Source organism: Carassius gibelio, chromosome B16 (assembly GCF_023724105.1).
Source record: "Carassius gibelio isolate Cgi1373 ecotype wild population from Czech Republic chromosome B16, carGib1.2-hapl.c, whole genome shotgun sequence".
Taxonomy (NCBI): domain Eukaryota; kingdom Metazoa; phylum Chordata; class Actinopteri; order Cypriniformes; family Cyprinidae; genus Carassius; species Carassius gibelio.
In genome coordinates, this window is record NC_068411.1 from 8098305 (window position 1) to 8116488 (window position 18184).

At 36.4% G+C, this 18184-nt stretch overlaps 2 protein-coding genes across 18 annotated transcripts in view; one reads left to right on the plus strand and one right to left on the minus strand.

Moving 5' to 3' along the window:
• The window catches only part of rpa2 (replication protein A2), a 32970-nt gene extending 30396 nt beyond the window's left edge, over window positions 1-2574 (minus strand). For 5 of the 7 annotated variants that reach the window (XM_052578485.1, XM_052578486.1, XM_052578480.1 and 2 more), the window contains exons 1-3: window positions 2408-2574; window positions 2109-2200; window positions 785-886 (exon numbers count right to left, since the gene is read on the minus strand). In XM_052578485.1, the coding sequence (XP_052434445.1) occupies window positions 785-886; window positions 2109-2200; window positions 2408-2420 (207 nt within the window). In that variant the 5' untranslated portion in view covers window positions 2421-2574. The remainder of the gene's footprint in view (window positions 1-784; window positions 887-2108; window positions 2201-2407) is intronic. The other 2 variants (XM_052578481.1, XM_052578482.1) reach the window with 2 other exon arrangements.
• The window catches only part of ube3d (ubiquitin protein ligase E3D), a 35431-nt gene that overhangs the window by 12485 nt on the left and 4762 nt on the right, over window positions 1-18184 (plus strand). For 3 of the 11 annotated variants that reach the window (XM_052578471.1, XM_052578467.1, XM_052578472.1), the window contains 6 exons: window positions 6608-6698; window positions 6806-7019; window positions 8784-8859; window positions 9537-9639; window positions 9725-9833; window positions 11257-11414. In XM_052578471.1, the coding sequence (XP_052434431.1) occupies window positions 6608-6698; window positions 6806-7019; window positions 8784-8859; window positions 9537-9639; window positions 9725-9833; window positions 11257-11414 (751 nt within the window). Of the gene's footprint in view, window positions 1-3031; window positions 3234-4018; window positions 4222-6607; window positions 6699-6805; window positions 7020-8783; window positions 8860-9536; window positions 9640-9724; window positions 9834-11256; window positions 11415-13401; window positions 18182-18184 lie in introns of those variants that run through there. The other 8 variants (XM_052578468.1, XM_052578473.1, XM_052578466.1 and 5 more) reach the window with 6 other exon arrangements.

Consider the following 18184-nt stretch of genomic DNA (forward strand, 5'->3'; position numbering starts at 1 on the left):
ATTACAGTTTTTAAAACAATAACAACATTTTGGAAAAAGGCAAGAATCTGCCGTTTTAAATGATTAATAATTAGCTAAAGTTGATAGTATTTCTTTGTTACTGAAAGTAAAATATACCTTGACTAAGTGATGCAACTCTGCCATGTCCTCTATCAGTAAGCTACGCAATGAACACTGATCAAATGCGTTATTCTTTACATTTCATTTCGACTTTTTTTTCTCAAAATACAACGACTTTATTCTAGAAATTTAACAATTTTAATCCCGCAATAAGATGACTTTATCCTCGAGATGGTTTTATTATTTTATTATTATCGCTTGGCCCCAATCCTCTTCCATACATTGGTGATGGGTATTATCACAAAAGAAAAAAGAGAGGAAAGAGAAAGTAGAAGGAATAATTAGAAACAATAATGAGTCATATATTTGTATGTATATTCTTGGCCGAAGCCTTACAAAATGAAACACATATTTCGATTAACACCAGCGTACACTAGGGCTGTCAAAATGGCTGAAAAAAAAAAGATAAAGTTCAGTCAAATTTGGAAAATTCTGTGCACAGTAATCATCAGAACATCTCTTCAAGCATCTCTGAAAATCTTCCTGCAGATGCTCATTTTAACAGGTGTTAATTCAAGCAGGTGATTACAGCACACTGAGAAATAACTGTAACCGGAAGAATGGATGCACGGCTTCGACGAGCACCTCCGCTGTGAGAAAGGTGTATTGGGTGACTGAGCTTGTGTTCCCTGACTTCGATGGAGATGCATGTAATCAGACTGACCTGTGCGATCTCGACCTCTCCCACTCTGAAGACGTCCTCGGCCTGCACCGCAGACATCAGCTGGGATACGGTGCAGGGAACGATCTGCTGCGCTCGAGCTCTCTGCACAACACACAGCACACTTTACTCTCACCCTGCCCAAGTGCTTTAGTCAACTTTATACGTTGTTGTTTTTTTTCTTAGCTTTGATTTACTTTGATTTCTGTTTAGTAATTAACCAGTCATTAGTATTTCCTTTAGGTAGCTGCAACACCTCAGATTTTCAGGTTTCATATTTTACATATATTAACTTTTTCATATTTCATTACAAATTATTGCAAGCTATCTTAATAGTTTTAGGCGGAGTTAACAAAAAACAACACTGTTCCCAAGCCAGAGAACTCATCATCAGTATTTTGGTCTATTTTCTGAAGAGACAGACTAAATATAATAAACATTTTATGGCACTGAATAGGTTATTTTCGTTGTGGCGAAACACTGCAGGTGAACAGGGTAAAAGAAAAAGCTAATTGTGATCACCTTACTTACTAAGTTGATTGATTACATTGATAATTGCAAACAGTTTTCTAAAATGGTATGTTTAAATAAGTAATGGAGATATGCCCTAATTTGCATACATTTCTAGAACAAAAATCTGAACACCGGGTGAAGTCTATTTAAAAATTCTCGTCTAATTTTATTTTGGATATTAGAGTCAAATGTTTTTACAGAGGGAGTTCTGGGTGTCTCTTTTTGTCACTCTATAATTCAGAAACTACTTTGAACAGCCGCAAAACTATATATTTTCACAATTTTGGGGGGAATAGAATGTTGTATTTGATCAAGAAAATTATATATGAACATGTATATGAACATGCCTTTGTAAAAAATTTTAGATTACAGAAAGGAGTAAATATGTAACGTTTGGTGTGTGTAAGTGCCACTGAAGTGGAGATTTATGGCTCAGTGTTGGAGAAAAAACTCATTTTGAGAAGACGGTCTTTAAAAATATGTATTGTACTTGAAATCTATCAACACAGTGCTATATAAGAACTACTTGATGGTGTCTTTTGTAGGGTTTCTTTCCATTACTCTGAAAAAACACTTTATGAAAAGCCAAAAAGCCCAAAATCAAAAAATTGACAGGTGCGTGAAAAAACTGTTTACCTGCAGTGTCTTCCCTTCAAGTAAAATAACTGAATATGAGAATAATAATAACTCATTTTAGAAGAACATTTCATACGGCACTTAGAGGTTTTTATATCTGAACTCATAATTTGTATTCTTATTCTGCTTTTGTTGAGTTAACGTTATATATAATCCAGTCGAGACAGAAGATACTGACCCCTTTCTTGTCTCCTCCCTGAGAGGCGGCTGGAGACCCGAATCCTCCTGGAGACTGAGTGTATCCAGACACATTGGCCTCACCGTATTTACCTGAGAAACACAGAGAGAGTTTACATTTCCATCGAGAGCACTGCATGTGTGAACCGACATCGACATGTTCACAGTGAAGCAGGACTGTAGCTCGAGTAACAGACAACAACACGATGCAAGAGAGTTGAATTAGCAGTTAGCAAAACTCAGCAAGCTAGGAGCCACCGTTTGTTAAACATAAACACAGATCATTACTGAAACAAATACCTTGGTTCCACATTTTATTCGTTAATGTTTTTCTCCGGAACACGAACTTGATCGATAACACACTGGAAAATCTCCCGCCACTGCCGATCGCGCACTGCTTGACGTCACGAGTAAGTCCGCGCGCTGAAAGTGCGCACGCGCGTACCAGCAGTACCGCGAAAGTCCTTCAGAAGATTACAGATTTACTTTTTTCTTTTAAAACTAAAACTTTTTTCCCTCAACAAAAGACATATTCTGACCCCTTTAAATATTTTAAAACTAATAAAAGACGCCTAAAATGTATGGTGATTTGTTTAAGCGCTTTAATTCCGTGAACTCTTTAACTATATACGTTTGTTATATTATATTATATTTTATTATATTACATAAAACGTATTCATGCTCCTTCTTGTGTGTTCTAGACAATTTTTTTGTTATTTATTTAGTTAGTTAATATGTCTTTCTTGATAAATACTGAGTAGACAGTGATTTTTAAATAAATGTCAATAAAATGACTAATTTAATAATAATGTACTCTGTATCTAGTATTATTTACACAGATAAAATAACACCGTACAGTGTTTTCGCAGTATTTTGGAAAACGGTTTATGGAAGACTTTTAATTTGAAATAATGTATTTCTCCTGACGTCACGACGGTGTCGCGGATATTTAATGTCACGTTGTTTTTTCGTGTCGCGTGGGATTCTTCAGTAGAGTCGATACATGAATTAGTTCTGTAATATAGATTTATTTTCTGGTAAGGGATATAATGGAAAAGACTGCGCAACAAGACCTCGTCTTTTTGGAGCTCAGACAGAAACTGCAGAGCGGCCTCTTGTTCATCCGGTAAAGTGCGGGTTTATGTCTCTATTCATACTCGTTCAGTTATTAATGTTGATTTCAGCGGTTCATCACAGAATATGAGTGAAGCAGCCATAAACTACTGACAGGACATTGATTAGCAGCGAAGCCTGATTACTGTCTTTGCACTGGTAATTAGGCAGTAATGTATATGTTCCGAGCGCACGCTAAGATTGATCACATAACAACAACAGCAATAGAATAATATGAATATAATCATGTCTGGTTTACTGTCCTTGTTAACATATAATCGGAGGAGTATTCACTACAGTCCTGTTGAACACTCAATCAGCAGTGCAGGAGTATAGCAGCAGATGTCACTGTTGGACAATGTTCAAATAAAAAGTTGTTTTGGCCACAGCTCACTTTTTAGTTTTTCTGTTTTGCCAGAAGTCCTCGTGTCAGAACTAGATTTATAGACACATAAATGCTTTGTGTAATTTGCCCATTAAAATGAACCTTTTAACTGTGCATGCATAATTATATAATAATGTGGACAATTAGGTGGTACAGTTGAAATGTATCTTTTTAAATTAGCCATTTTTTGTTAATTTTTCTTCTTCTTTTTTTTTTTTTTCATGCTGAATCTTTTCTGGTAGTGTTTGATTGTTACAGAAACACGCATACCCGCTTATTAAAGGAGACCTTAAATTAAATGTTGACTGAAGAATATCACAGAGGCTTGCGTGGACACTTGTCCTCTCCCCAGAATCGAGACAGACTTCTGATCATGAGTGTTTGAGCGCTGTGGTCCTCTCTGTGCTCCTCAGCAGTGACGCAGTCAGGGATGATGCAGATGTGAGGGTGGAGGGTAAAGCAGACTCGCTCCTGAGCGTCCAGACCCCTGCCAGGAGCTACGAGGTGCATCTGCCGTCTGCTGTGCGTCTGGAGGAGACGTGGAGTCAGAGGAGTCCAGAACAAACTCAGCACGAGTCCCAGTTCAGACTGAGGCTCAGGGTGGAGCGCCTCACAGGTACACACGCATCGTTACCCACAACCACATCCTGATCTCTTTAGTCCGCTCTAACACAAGATCTACACTGTGCTTTGTGATATGATACAAGTAATGTATATATACACCACCGCTCAAAAGTTTGTGATCGGTAAGACTTGGAATGTTTTTAAAGAAGTCTCTTCTGCTCAAAAATACAGAAATAAAACTGTAATCTTGCAAAATGTTTTTACAATATGAAATAATGGTTTCTTTTTTAATATACTGTAAACTGTAATTTATTCATGTGATGTGCAGCTGTATTTTCAGCATCATTCCTCCAGTCTTCAGTGTCACATGATCTTCAGAAATCATGAAAATATGATGATTTATTATTAGAGTTATCAATGTTGGAAACAGTGCTGACAAATATTTATTTGGAAACCGTGATACTTTTTTTTAGGATTGTTTGATGAATAAAAAGTTAAAAAAGACAGAATTTATTCAAAATAGAAATCTTTTCTAACAATATAAATCTCCGCTATGACATCTTCTTAATTTAACACATCCTTGCTGAATAAAAGTTTTAATTTCTTTCAGAAAAAAGAAAGAATAAAAATTTACTGACCCCAAACTTTTGAACCGTAGTGTGTATTGTTAGAAAATATTTATTTTTTAAATAAATGCTCCTTTTTATCTTTTTATTCATAAAAGAATCCTGGAAAAAGTATCACCAGTTCCCAAAAACCTGAAGCAGCACAAAAGTTTCAACACTAATAATAAATAAATCCTCATATCAGAATGATTTCTGAAGATCATGTGACACTGAAGACTGGAGGAATGATGCTGAAAATACAGCTGCACATCACAGAAATAAATTACATTTTTATATATATTAAAAGAGAAAAACATTATTTTACATCATAATAATATTTCACAATATTACATTTATTCTTGCATTTTTTAACAAATTAATGCAGCCTTGATGAGCAGAAGAAACTCCTGTAAAAACATTTAAAAATCATTCTGTTCCCAAACTTTCTGTGTGTGTGTGTGTGCACTGCACTCTTATTTGATTCTCATTGGATTTCCTTCAGGAATGTAAGTATTAATGAAGCATGCACAGACAGACACACACACACACACACACACACCGAGAACAATGAAGAACAAAGTGAACTCCAGTAGCGTGAGCTGATGCTCTGAGCCTGAGCTTTACTTCATGTCAGAACAACTCAGAGTCAGCTGACTCAAACCTCTTGATCCCAGAAAACCAGTTTAAGTTACAACTTACTTTATCAGGAATACTATCTGTGTTATATTTGACAGTCTCTGCAATGTTGTTATTGTTAACTGAAACTAAATGTTAGTTTAAATGAAGCTTGCATAAAATAAAATATGGATATTAGATGGAAAACCTAAAACACTGGAAATGAGAAATGTTGACATTGTGTTTGGCAAATCACTGAAAGTATTAAAATTACTAAAGCTAAAACTGAAATTAAAATAAATGAGCTGACTGTTTTAGCATTATTTATACTGTTTTTGTCATATGATGATGCAAGGAATTGATCAGTATACAAAAAAAAGTGTAAGTTGAAGTACTAAAATTAATAAAACTGAAAATAAAGCTAAATAGAATTATTTTAATTTAAAATGTGAAAAAAAATTATATTATGTCAGAACATTTTTTCCCTTATGGTTTATATTATATCTGACAATCTTTACAATACTCTATAACAGCGTTATTATTATTATTGTTAACCAAAACTGATTGTTAATTGAAATAAAGCTCAAATAAGACTAAATATACATTTCCGATAAAACACTAAAAGCTTCTAAACAGAGATTAATAATGTTGCCTTGGCTAGTAACTGAAATACAGTGTTAGGGTGCTTCCACATCTCTAGTTCGGTTCATTTGGTCCAAACCAAGGGCAAACAATTATACATTGCAGCATTTTTCAGCTTTTTTTGGTTCCTTTTCACACCACACTGATTGCTTTGGTCCGATCTAGTTTAAACGAACCAAAATGCAGTCACATGACAACATCCACATCACTCATTGGCCATGACGTATTTCCTTAACTGCTTTTCAATTGGTCAGAATTTACGTGTGGGAATATCCAATATAAGAGTAAAAACCAGCAAACCACACGTAACAACACGAATTCACGGGCTAAATGAGGCAGGTGTGAAGGCACCCTTTAAGTGGGAGTGCCAACATTACTGAAGATGAAATAAAAACAAATTAAAGCTAAATATAAATATTTACAAAAATTATATTATCAGTGAGTACAAATAGAAATATTTTAATTTGAATGAACACTGTGCTCTCTACAGATCTAATCCGTATCATCAGATGAATCATTGGTGATCCAAACCAGCATCATGTGTTCAGTTCAGTGTGTTGTGTGTTTCCTCTGCAGAAGCTCCGTGCAGTGTGATTGGACAGCTGCGGGTCGCTGAGACGTACTCCTTCCTGTGCCAGTCTTGTGGCTCCATGGTGCTTCAAGACAGGTTACTATTCATGCCTTCTTATTTCCATTGATTTGGTGAAGTAATGCATCGAAGGATAGTGATGCACGGTGTTCAGCTATCATCAGACTATCTTCTGACTCCTACAGGGCTTTTGGGCGAGTGCTTCCTCTGCCCAATGGAAACTGGAATGCATTAGTGGACGACTGGTGCTGCCACCCGGATCCCTTCGCCAACAGGAAGCTGCTCCCGCGAGACGGAGACTGTCTGCTCGGGGACACGTTTCTTCTGCTGGCTCGGGACAGCAGCTGTGAGCAGACCCTCGTACGGGAAGAGAGCACGCTTCAGAAAGCCTCTGCAGAGGTGAGCTGTGGGGGTTTAGAGATGCATGATTCAATTAGGTGCTAAACACCTGAGCTCTTCACACGAAGACTCACACAGTTGTAGAAGTGCACAGATCTGACTTACACAGCCTGAGGGGGACAGAGGAGGAGGACGGCTTCCTTTCATCACAATAAAGGCTGAAGAGGCGGGAGGAAATCCACTCTTAAAAACATTACGCTCGGTCGAGCTGTGGAGGAGAAGCGCTCATGTCTTTAACAGGGACTGATTCTCTTTCTCAAGGCCATGCCGAGGAGATAAAAACACACTTTCCAGCACTTCTCAAACCTTAATGACTTCAGCACCACTTCAGTTGTCGGCTTTCCTGTTGATCTAATCAAAACATTAAAAAAAAGTGCATATTACAGTCGAAGCAGAAGTTTGAAAACAAGTTGAAAAATGACTTGCAGTTTTTGTGCAGGAGTGTGAAACATGTTTTTAAAACAAATGCTTAGTGAAAAGAAGCGTTCAGTCTCAGGAGGTCAGAATAAGCATTACATGAGAATGTTTTATTTTCTGCTCGTGTTACATGAGGTCTGCAATTTTCCAAAATAGCAAGTCACACGACTGCAGATTTAACTTAAAAAAAATAAGCTGGGCTAGTTATTTTGTCACCCAAAAATGGGTTTGCAGTTCTTCATAAACTAACCAATGACATTTCGAATTAAGCTTTTATTTATTTCAAAGTTTAGAATCGGTAAGATTGATTATTTAATTTTTAATTAAGTCTCTTCTGCTCATAAGGCTGCATTTATTTGATCAAAAATTGAATAAAAACAGCAATATTGAGAAATATTATTACTGTTAAAAATAACTATTTTCTCTGTGAATATCTGTTAAAGTGTAATTTATTTCTGTGATGCTCCGCTGTATTTTCAGCATCATTTCTCCAGTCTTCAGTGTCACATGATCTTCAGAAATCAGAATAATATGATGATTTACTGCTCAAGAAACATTTCTAAATATTATCAATGTTGAAAACAGCTTTCTGCTTTTGGAACATCTTTTTAATATAAGATTATAAATGTCCTTAAATTCATCATTGGTGAATAAAATAATTACCATATTTTTCGGACTATAAGTCGCACCTGAGTATAAGTCGCATTTATTTAGAAACAAGATAAAACATTACCGTCTCCAGCCGCGAGAGGGCGCTCTATGTCTTCAGTGTAGACTACAGGAGCACTGAGCAGCATAGAGCGCCCTCTGGCGGCTGTAGAGAGTAGTGTTTTCTATTGGTTCATTTCTGTTGGTTCATGTCAAATTAATTTTGATAAATAAGTTGCACCTGACTATAAGTCGCAGGACCAGCCAAAAAATTAAAAAAAGTGCGACTTATAGTCCGGAAAATATGGTAATTTTGTTCAAAATATCCTACTGAAACCCAAACTTTTGAACCATAGTTTATATTTCCTGTAAATTTAAAGACAATTTTTTTTTTTTCAGAATAACTTTCATAATATGTTGGAATGGTAGGAATCTAGTAAACAATTACAAATGGTGAAAAAGTTGATATAACTCCATTGAAGTTTTCATCTGAAGCTGACGATAGAAAAGGTTTAAATCACACTTCAGATAGCTGAGTGTGTTATGAATATGCCTCTGGAGTGAACTGACTCCATCTGTCATGTGTTAGCATGTAACCACTGCTGTATAGAGCAGCCTGTGACACGTGTGTGTGTGTGTGTGTGTGCGTGTGTGTGTGTGTGTGTGTGTGTGTGTGTGTGTGTGTGTGTGTGTCCGCAGCATGGGCGCAGCAGCAAGCGTGTGATGGTGTCCTGCAGGAGCTGCTCTGCGGTGCTGGGACAGGAAGTGACCGCAGGTGAGCGATGATGTGGGAACACACCATTGAGTCACTCTACACGGAGAAAACCACAGCTTATCTATATATAAATCATGATGTCGTCCATTAACCATGATGTATATTGGCCATTCTTTTTTTACATTAGCAGCTTTAATATGCTCCGTAACGTTATGTTATTGAACCTTGGGTATTTATAAAAGTGTGTGCTTTTGAAGCAAAAATAGTCTGATTATTTTACATTACATTTATTCATTTAGCAGAAGCTTTTATCCAAAGAGACTTACAGATGAGAACAGTGGAAGTAATCAAATACAACAAAAGAGCAATGATACCACTTCACAAACCCACATCAGGAACGTTAAATCAGGTTAATTGAGCTCCGCATTGTAGATTAGTTACACACTTATACTTGTGTTTAGACAAAACAGGAGTGAATGAAGAGAATTATTATTGTGTAGGCTATTAATAATTGTCTTGAGATCAGAACATTGTCTTTACTGTATGTATTCAGACTACAGTATTTGGCCTGGAAAACTATTCTTGAGCTCAGAATTACATTTTAACTTTGTTCTTTATTACAAGAAAGCAATACGTGTTTCTATCCGAGAGGTAATTTCTCATAATCTCGCACCTCCAGCTGTTGATAATGTGCAATTTTCTGTGTTTAATATATTTGACTGTCTTTTGTGTTTCAGAGGTGCTGAAGATTTACATAACTGAAATATTAGTAAAGCCACGTGAAGATGGAAAGTGTGATCTAACACGGCTCAGTTTAGTGTCCCAGCCTAATTCAGAAAGGTAAGCGGGTTCATTTGATTCATTGGTGTTTTTGTCATCTGTAGATCATATCGAGTCAGAGAGGTTTTGATTGTGTCTCATGCAGGCAGAGATTCCTGGAGCGAACGCTAGCGTCCCGGCTGGTCGAGCTGTCATCCGCACAGAATACATTTCGCTTTTCCATCCAGAACCCAGATGACAGAGCTGTGATTTTGGTACAGACATTAAAACCTCATACACTTTATAAAATAATAATAATAATAATAAATTAGAAGATACCTTTTCAGTCTTGCATCTTTTAAATTTACAAGCCATTTTCTTCATGAAAAATGGTTTTCTAGCTTTTTTTTTCTGTGAATCCTTTCAAAATGTTTCCGTGTATATGTACAAAAAGGTTAATTTTGTTACATGTGTAAAATAATGTGATTATTTCCAATAATTAGAGCAGGGACTTAACAGATGTTTAGCATCCTGTTGCATGCAACTTTCATTATTCTACCGCTAGTATTCACAAATCCCAATGCAACCGTTTTGATCAGTTTACTGCATTAAATAAAAAAATGCCTAATTTGTACTGTGTACCTTACAAACACATGCACACTTTGTCACAGTGGAATAGAAGCGATTAAAGTGTTAACATGCCTGTTAAAATCAGCAAACACTACTTGTTTAACTGCAGTTATGATTGCTATAGGAGTTAAATCTTATCAATTTGATCAAAGTATTGCATTGACATGAGGTTAATGTTATAATATTGTTATTGTATTAAGGTGCATGTAAACGTAGTCGGAGTTATTCTGGATCCCTTGCTAAACATTTTGCGCCATATTTTTGAGCTTCAGCTAAATAATATACTGGAGTTTCCTTCCCTCTGTGTCAGCACGTCAACTAACTTTACGTTGGTTTGACAAAGCCAAGTTAAATCATGCTAGCAATGTGCTAAAACATACTTGCATTGTGTTGAAACATGCTACCAAACTGTTAAAACTGGCTAGCAACATGCTACTTCATGTTAGCAATGTGCTAAAACATGCTACTCATGTGCAAAATCATGCTAGCAGTGGGCTAAAACATAAAATGTGCTAACAGAATGTTAAAACATGCTAGCAATGTGCTAAATCATGCTAGCAGTGTGCTAAAAACATGCTTGCATTGTGTTGAAACATGCTACCAAACTGTTAAAACTGGGTAGCAACATGCTATTCCATGTTAGCAATGTGCTAAAACATGCTACTAATGTGCAAAAACATGCTAGCAGTGTGCTAAAACATACTTGCAATGTGTTGAAACATGCCACCAAACTTGTTATACCATGTTCAATTATGCTAGCAATTGTGCTAAAACATGTTAGCAGCATGCTGAATAATGCTAGCAATTTTCTTAAACAGTTTTGCATTGTGTAAGACCACGTTAATAACAATTTATTGACTTAAAGTAAAATCTTCAAACGGGAGTTATTACTAACAGCTTTGTCAAGCCGACGTCAAAGTTTGTTGTTAACCTTTAACTGAACCGTTTCTCTGCCACGACAGCAGTCGATCCAAAAGAGAAAACTCTGAAACCAGGAGACTTATTTTACTCATTATGTCCCCTTCAAATCGGCTCTTCAGGTAATTTCTTTTCTCTTTTAATTATCAGCTGTGGCTTCTGAACACGGACACCCTGGTCGCCTCATTTCCAGGGGGCGACAGCTTCATATCCGCAGACAAGGATCATCCCGGAGAGCATCAGTCATGTCGGGCCGCTCAAGCAGTCAAAGTGCTGTACATCCTCTGCTCTGACAGCAAACTCCAAGAGTAAGTCATAGTTCACCCTGACATCTGCGCTTATCACTCATATTAATGTCCATATCTAATCAGACTCCATCACAGGATGTAAATTAAATCTCATGGGTGTTGTAGTCTAATTTAGAAATAGATGTGCCCTGTGTTAATATATTTGTAGACCACTTTTAAACCTTGGTAAAATAATACTGGGACAACATAAAGCATAAACACCTCTAAAGTTAGTTAGCCTTTAAACAAGAAAAATACATATTTTTTCAGTGTCTTTTTTTAGAGAATAAAAGAAGTAACTCCTATCCAATCTAAAATAAAATAAAAATCATTATTAGGTTTATCAGAGTGTATTGGAGTAGTATGAAAGCCTGTTTGCACAATGGAATAAAAAAAATGAAGGTATACTTTAGAGATGTTCCGATACCCTTTTTCTCTTCCCGATACCGATTCCGATACCTGGGCTCAGGGTTTCGGCCGATACCGAGTACTGATCCGATACCTGGGTGTATATCTGTATATACAGCTGTATATACTACTAGCCCTGTGTAAATTGCTAGAATTTTTTTATGGTGTGCTTCAGACAGATCCCTCAATAAAACATGAACAAATACATGGTGAACTACTGTATTTATTACAGTATTTTTATTATCTAACATGAATTTGACAGTATTATTTATTTTCTTATGCAAAAAAGAACTTCAAATGCAGCCAAAAATCTAACACCGCAAACTAAAAAAGGTATTTAAGTTTTACAATATAACTGTATAAAAAAACTGCAACAAATAAGTCTAGGAATATAAAAAAAGATCTATTAATCAGATAATCTCTAACAAGTAAAAAACAAGCAACCATCTAGGCATAATTATTATTATTATAGAGATGTATTATTATTACTGTAGGCTACAACAGTAGCTTTATATATTGTCAATTTACTCATGTAAACCAAACATTTATTTTAATGGGCTGCCATGAAGATCTTTGAGTGTCTGTGTTTATGATATGACAGTATTCTCAAATGAAACGGTAAATTCTCATGAAGTGACGGTTTATGCGTTCGTGTCCTCATGACACACAGCAGAGACTACAAAACAGCGAGCTCTCGCGCATCTGTGCCAGTCACCCACAGAGATGTAGATTTTGCGGGAGTAATATTTAAATAGTATTTTGCAGTTTAATATTCACAGACACTAGTATATATTCGGCTACTGTCTGGAGCCCTGCGTTTTGACTTACACGGAAGCGACTGAACGCAGTTGCCGGTACTGAATATACTCGAGAGTCTGTAACTACCGGTACTACAGAGACATACTGCTAACCACTGATCTATAATATAGAAGCGGCTTCACTGTCTTTTGGCAGTTTAGAATGTGATGAGTGATCCAGTCATATATAGATCAGGGCTGCTAACGCGTTTTCATTTCTTCTTCGCTGCTCTAAACAGGGGTTGCTTGTGGCAACACAGCACAACTTCCTGTGTTTTCAATGCATTTTGAGCAGCGAAGAAGAACCGTGCAGCGGTTAGGCAAAGCTTGCGGTCATAACTAGGTCTTTTTTAAGAAAATGGTATCGGATCGGTATATGGGTTCATGTACTCGCCGATGCCGATGCCAGAATTTGTTGTGGTATCGGAGATATTTCCGATACTAGTATCGGAATCGGAACAACTCTAGTATACTTATTTGTGACCTTGGAGCATATTTATATTTAAATCAGTATATTTGTAGCATTAGCCAAAAATTGAATGGGTCAAAATTATAGATTTTTCTTTTATGCCAAAAATCATTAGGATATTAAGTAGAGATCATGTTTCATGAAGATATTTTGTAAATTTCCTACTGTAAATATATCAAAACTTAATTTTTGATTAGCAATATGCATTGCTAAAAACTTTATTTGGACAACTTTAAAGATGATTTTCTCAGTATTTAGATTTTTTGCAACCACAGATTCCAGATTTTCAAATAGTTGCATCTGAGACAAATAGTTTTTGTTTTTGCCTTTACAGAAATGTTTAAAATACCAGAAAGAAGTATTAATAATAAACTGAAGGAAGTACAGCTGTAAAAAGTGTTGATCTGTAAATGCACAAGCTGAGAGAAGTGCTCTGATCCCTCCTGGAGATGTGTAATGTTCCCATGCTAAGAGCTTGAGGATGCTGTGATCACAGAGGGATTGTGGGTGTGCGCTCTGCACTTCACTGTGTGTCTGACACCAGAAGGTCGTCACGACTCTCTACTCCTCTTACCTCGTCTCGCTCACCTTTATTTCAAGTGTACATTAATTCTGCTGTTTTCCTTCCCTGCGCTGAATCGTCTCTCCTCCTCGCTGTAAGTAGAGGTGCGGATCAAACATGATTCATGATGCTCATATACAGGCCCCGAGCCTTTATGCTAAATAGACGATAGTCTTACAGGAACCAGACTTTTGACTGCTTACATAATGTCTGCTCGGCGTTGCAGTTCAGTCTGACCAGAAGCTGCTCATTTAGACAGCAAGTGACTGACTGATGTACAAAAATGAACTAATAGAGCATTTTTATGCCATATTAATGGTATATAATCCAGCAATAAATAACACCAACCTGCATCATATTTGCTGAATGAATTTTAAAATCCAAACATAGTTTCTGTTTTGCTAAAGCAAGTCGCACTTTCACAGAAAACATGATGCATTTCGTAGCATTTTTGACAGTCATTTGTAAGGTGAAGTCTTGTATTCTACCTTAATCAGCAGAAAGAACGGCTACAAAGACATGGTTCCTGTCTTCATCTAAACCAGAATACTGCCCATTTTCACATGTCAGGATTAGGAATGAAATAATACCATGTTATATGCTTAATCCTGGTTTCAAAACTCAAACGTTGGCCAGTGACAGAAGAAAATGCACAAATGAGCCAGATGTGTTCTGCTGCATCTGCATGACAGAAAATTATATATTTTGTGGACCAAAAGCTTATTTTGAAAAGTTGAATAATATATTTTTAAATACTTATTTTTGGTTTTGATATTTTTGAACCATGTTAAAGCTAATGAATGTAATTATAAAATATGTTCATTCTTATTTTGTGAAAAACTGTACACGATTGAAAGTTGTTATCATCAGTATAATCAAACGTGATAATATCAGGCCTTTTTTTGGAACTCAGCAGAATTTCTGTTTTTTAAGATGCAAAACATCCAGTAAATTAAATATGTAACACTTAGCATGCGCATTACTAGCATATAGACTATTTGTAAGTACTTATAAAGCACATATTAATGCCTTATTCTGCACAACCATATTTTAGATCTCTTTATCTCTTTATTTTACAAATTAAGCAGCAAATTAAGAGTTTATTAAAGCAAAAGTCATAGTTAAGTTAATAGTGAGCACTGGTCCCCAATCTAAAGTGGGACCTGAAACACACATATGAGCACAGTGAGTTGAACAGTGTAAATATAAAGCAAGTTGCAACATTGGACAGCAACCACAAACGACCTACAGTCACATAACGTCTGTTCAGGATGTCAGCAGTACATCACAACACAACAAACACTAAATTACCCCCATTATAATCAGCAGAGCTCTTTACGCTCATCCGTGACACAGCTTGGCGGTTAAGTTCAAGTTTGCTGATTGCTGTCAGGTTTTTAAAGCTAATTGGTGTCGGATTATGAACTATATAACATCAGAAGTAAAGCAGAATCACTACTTTCTGACAAACATCGCACAGTTTCCACTATAGCTTTCACTGTTATGTATTTAAATATTTAAGTTACTCTAACCGTGAAAGATTTAATGCTATGGACCTTGGGAAATTTGGGAAATTTAATGACTAGTTGTTCATTGTAATTAGCCTGGGAAATTTTGAAGTTAATATGAAATGGAAATTCACTAAATTCACTATATTATCTCTGTATGCTGTTGCATGCTGTTGTAAACAGTTAATCTGTGCATGTAAATTTTAATTCATGTGAAATGGCAGGCTTCTCTCTAGTGAAGACTATGGGACATATCCAATAATTTAGTGCACTTTGACTCCGCCCCTTTCTTACAGTTGACTTCAAGCTCGTCATCCAATCAACAAACAGTGCACGGTTGAGGCTTAGTTTGCTAGTTGTTTTCCTTACAGGTGATTTAACTTATGTTTATTTTATTTTTCCTGTCCTTCCAGTGTGATTTTTCATCACTTCTGTGCCATGACTGAGCCTGGACCTTTATAAATTATGATCCAAGCTAGAAATAGAAATTTGTCCTTTGGTGTGAACACTGCTCTGTTCAGATATTTTGGGGGAAACCTTGTCATTGTTTGGCTTCAGATATTTACCATCGAAGAAGCTGTCCAAATTCTTCATCAGATTTGGAGAAATGTAGCATTGCATCAATGGATGCTCTGGAGTGAATGGGTGCCGTCAGAATCCAAACAGCTGATAAAAACATCACAATAATCCACCGCACTGGATCCTCCAGTTAACATCTGGAGAAGACAAAAGCTGCATGTTCGTAAGAAACCAATCCATCATCAGGATGTTTTAACTTCAATCCGTCTCTAATATCCTAATAAGTTTCCTCCAGTGAATAAGTCCATGTTGTGATCAAACATCAAAATCCACCCAGCATATTTGTTTAGAGCTGTTTTGGACTGTTTTTGCTTGTAAAAGTCCTTGGTCTGTGCAGATTTCTCTCAGGAAGGGAACCGAGAACTTGATTTAGCCAGAAGCATTTTAATTTAAGCTCATTTCCATTTTTGGGAGAACTAATCCTTTAAGAGATGACTGACTTAAATCATGAAGATCTTGTAAACGAGCAACCGTTTCATTGGAGGCACAGTCTTAGCTCAGACTTCCCATTGCACTTTGAAGTAGAACATTGTGTCTGATATCAAAAGTACTCATCAGAATTAATTACTGTTGTGTAATTGACCAACTGACAGTAAAGAGTGTCTGACTGAGGGAAAACGCTGCTTGTGGTAGTGTAAGATGCTTGTCTCTCTGGGCTTCTCCAGCGTTTGTGCTGCATGTGCGCTTTCTGTGGAGTCGCAGCACAGATGGGTAAATGTCAGTGAAGTGTCCTGAATAGATCATCTCCATAATGTGTGTCAGGACATAAGTCTCTCCGTTTCTCCGCTCGCTCGGCTGTCTGCAGTGCAGCGTATTGACAGATTACTGTGACATGATTAATACAGTAATGTTTCAAACTGTCAGTTCGGGTCCAGCTGCTTCTGCGGGTGCAGAGTTGTGGCACAGAGGAAGTAACGCTTTCTGTTTGCACCTTCAGTCCGTGTTCCTGAGAATATTTGTTCTAGCTCACCAAAACCTAATTTTATTGGTTCAGAGGCTTTAGCTGCCTGAACAGAAACACCAGAGCTGTTCACTGTGCCATTTGGGCAAAGAAAATGTCAACTAATATAATACAGAACAGTTTATTCCTTTATTAAAGGGTTAGTTCATCCAAAAATCTAAATTATGTCATTAATGACTCACCCTCATGTCGTTCCAAACATGTAAGTCCTCCACAGTTTAAGATATTTTAGATTTAGTCCGAGAGCTTTCTGTCCCTCCATTGAAGCTGTGTGTACGGTCTACTGTCCATGTCCAGAAAGGTAAGAAAAACATCATCAAAGTAGTCCATGTGACAATTTTTTGAAGCATCGAAAATACATTTTGGTCCAAAAATAGCAAAAACTATGACTTTATTCAGCATTGTCTTCTCTTCTGTGTCTGTGTGAGAGAGAGTTCAAATCAAAGCAGTCTGGATATCCGGTTCATGAACGAATCATTCGATGTAACCGGATCTTTTTGAACCAGTTCACCAAATCAAACTAAATCATTTTAAACGGTTTGCGTCTCTAATACGCATTAATCCACAAATGACTTAAGCTGTTAACTTTTTTAATGTCATACAAAATCATGTTATTGTTTATTTAGTACTGACATGAATAAGATATTTCACATAAAGATGTTTACAAATAGTCCACAAGGTAAAATAATAATTAAATTTATTAAAAAAATGACCCCATTCAAAAAGTTGATTCTTAACAGTGTGTTGTTACCTGAATGATCCACAGCGGGGTTTTTTTGTTTCGTTTGTTTAGTACCTTTTTGTCAGTTAAACTGTCTGCTGTTCTTCAGAAAAATCCTTCAGCTCCCACAAAAATCTTAGTTTTTCCTGCATTTTTGTGTATTTGAACCCTTTCCAACAATGACTGTATGATTTTGATCATACAGAATGAGTTTTTTTGAGAAAGTAAAAATGCACAAAGTTTCCTGTGAGGGTTAGGGTTAGGTGTAGGGTTGGTGAAGGGACATAGAATATACAGTTTGTATAGTATAAAAACCATTACACCTATGGGATGAACACACTTTACACAAAAACAAACGTGTGTGTGTGTGTGTGTGTGTGTGTAATTAATATTGTTTATACGATATGCATTTGTTTTTTATTTATTCCTTTTTTTATATAAAATATAAATAAATGATCCAATGGTGCCTAAAAATTTGAAACCAGTTTGAAAATGTGGATTTTTCTTCTTCTTTAAACTTGAAAATAAACAACAGGTAAATAAAAACGATTTAAGATGGTGGACTATTTCAGATCACTAATTGAGTAATAATAAGTGAATTAGTGATATTGCTAATTTTACTGTTCTGATGATAATGCAAGTGAAACCCTCTCTTTGTTTGTTTCCTAAAAATCCATGTACATGTAAATGGCCTCCAGCTTCATTCAGCTCAGATTTGAGAAATGATTCTGGCAAGAGCAGTATGAGAAATGTGTGCCTTCATTTCCCTCTCTCATTCATCTTCCT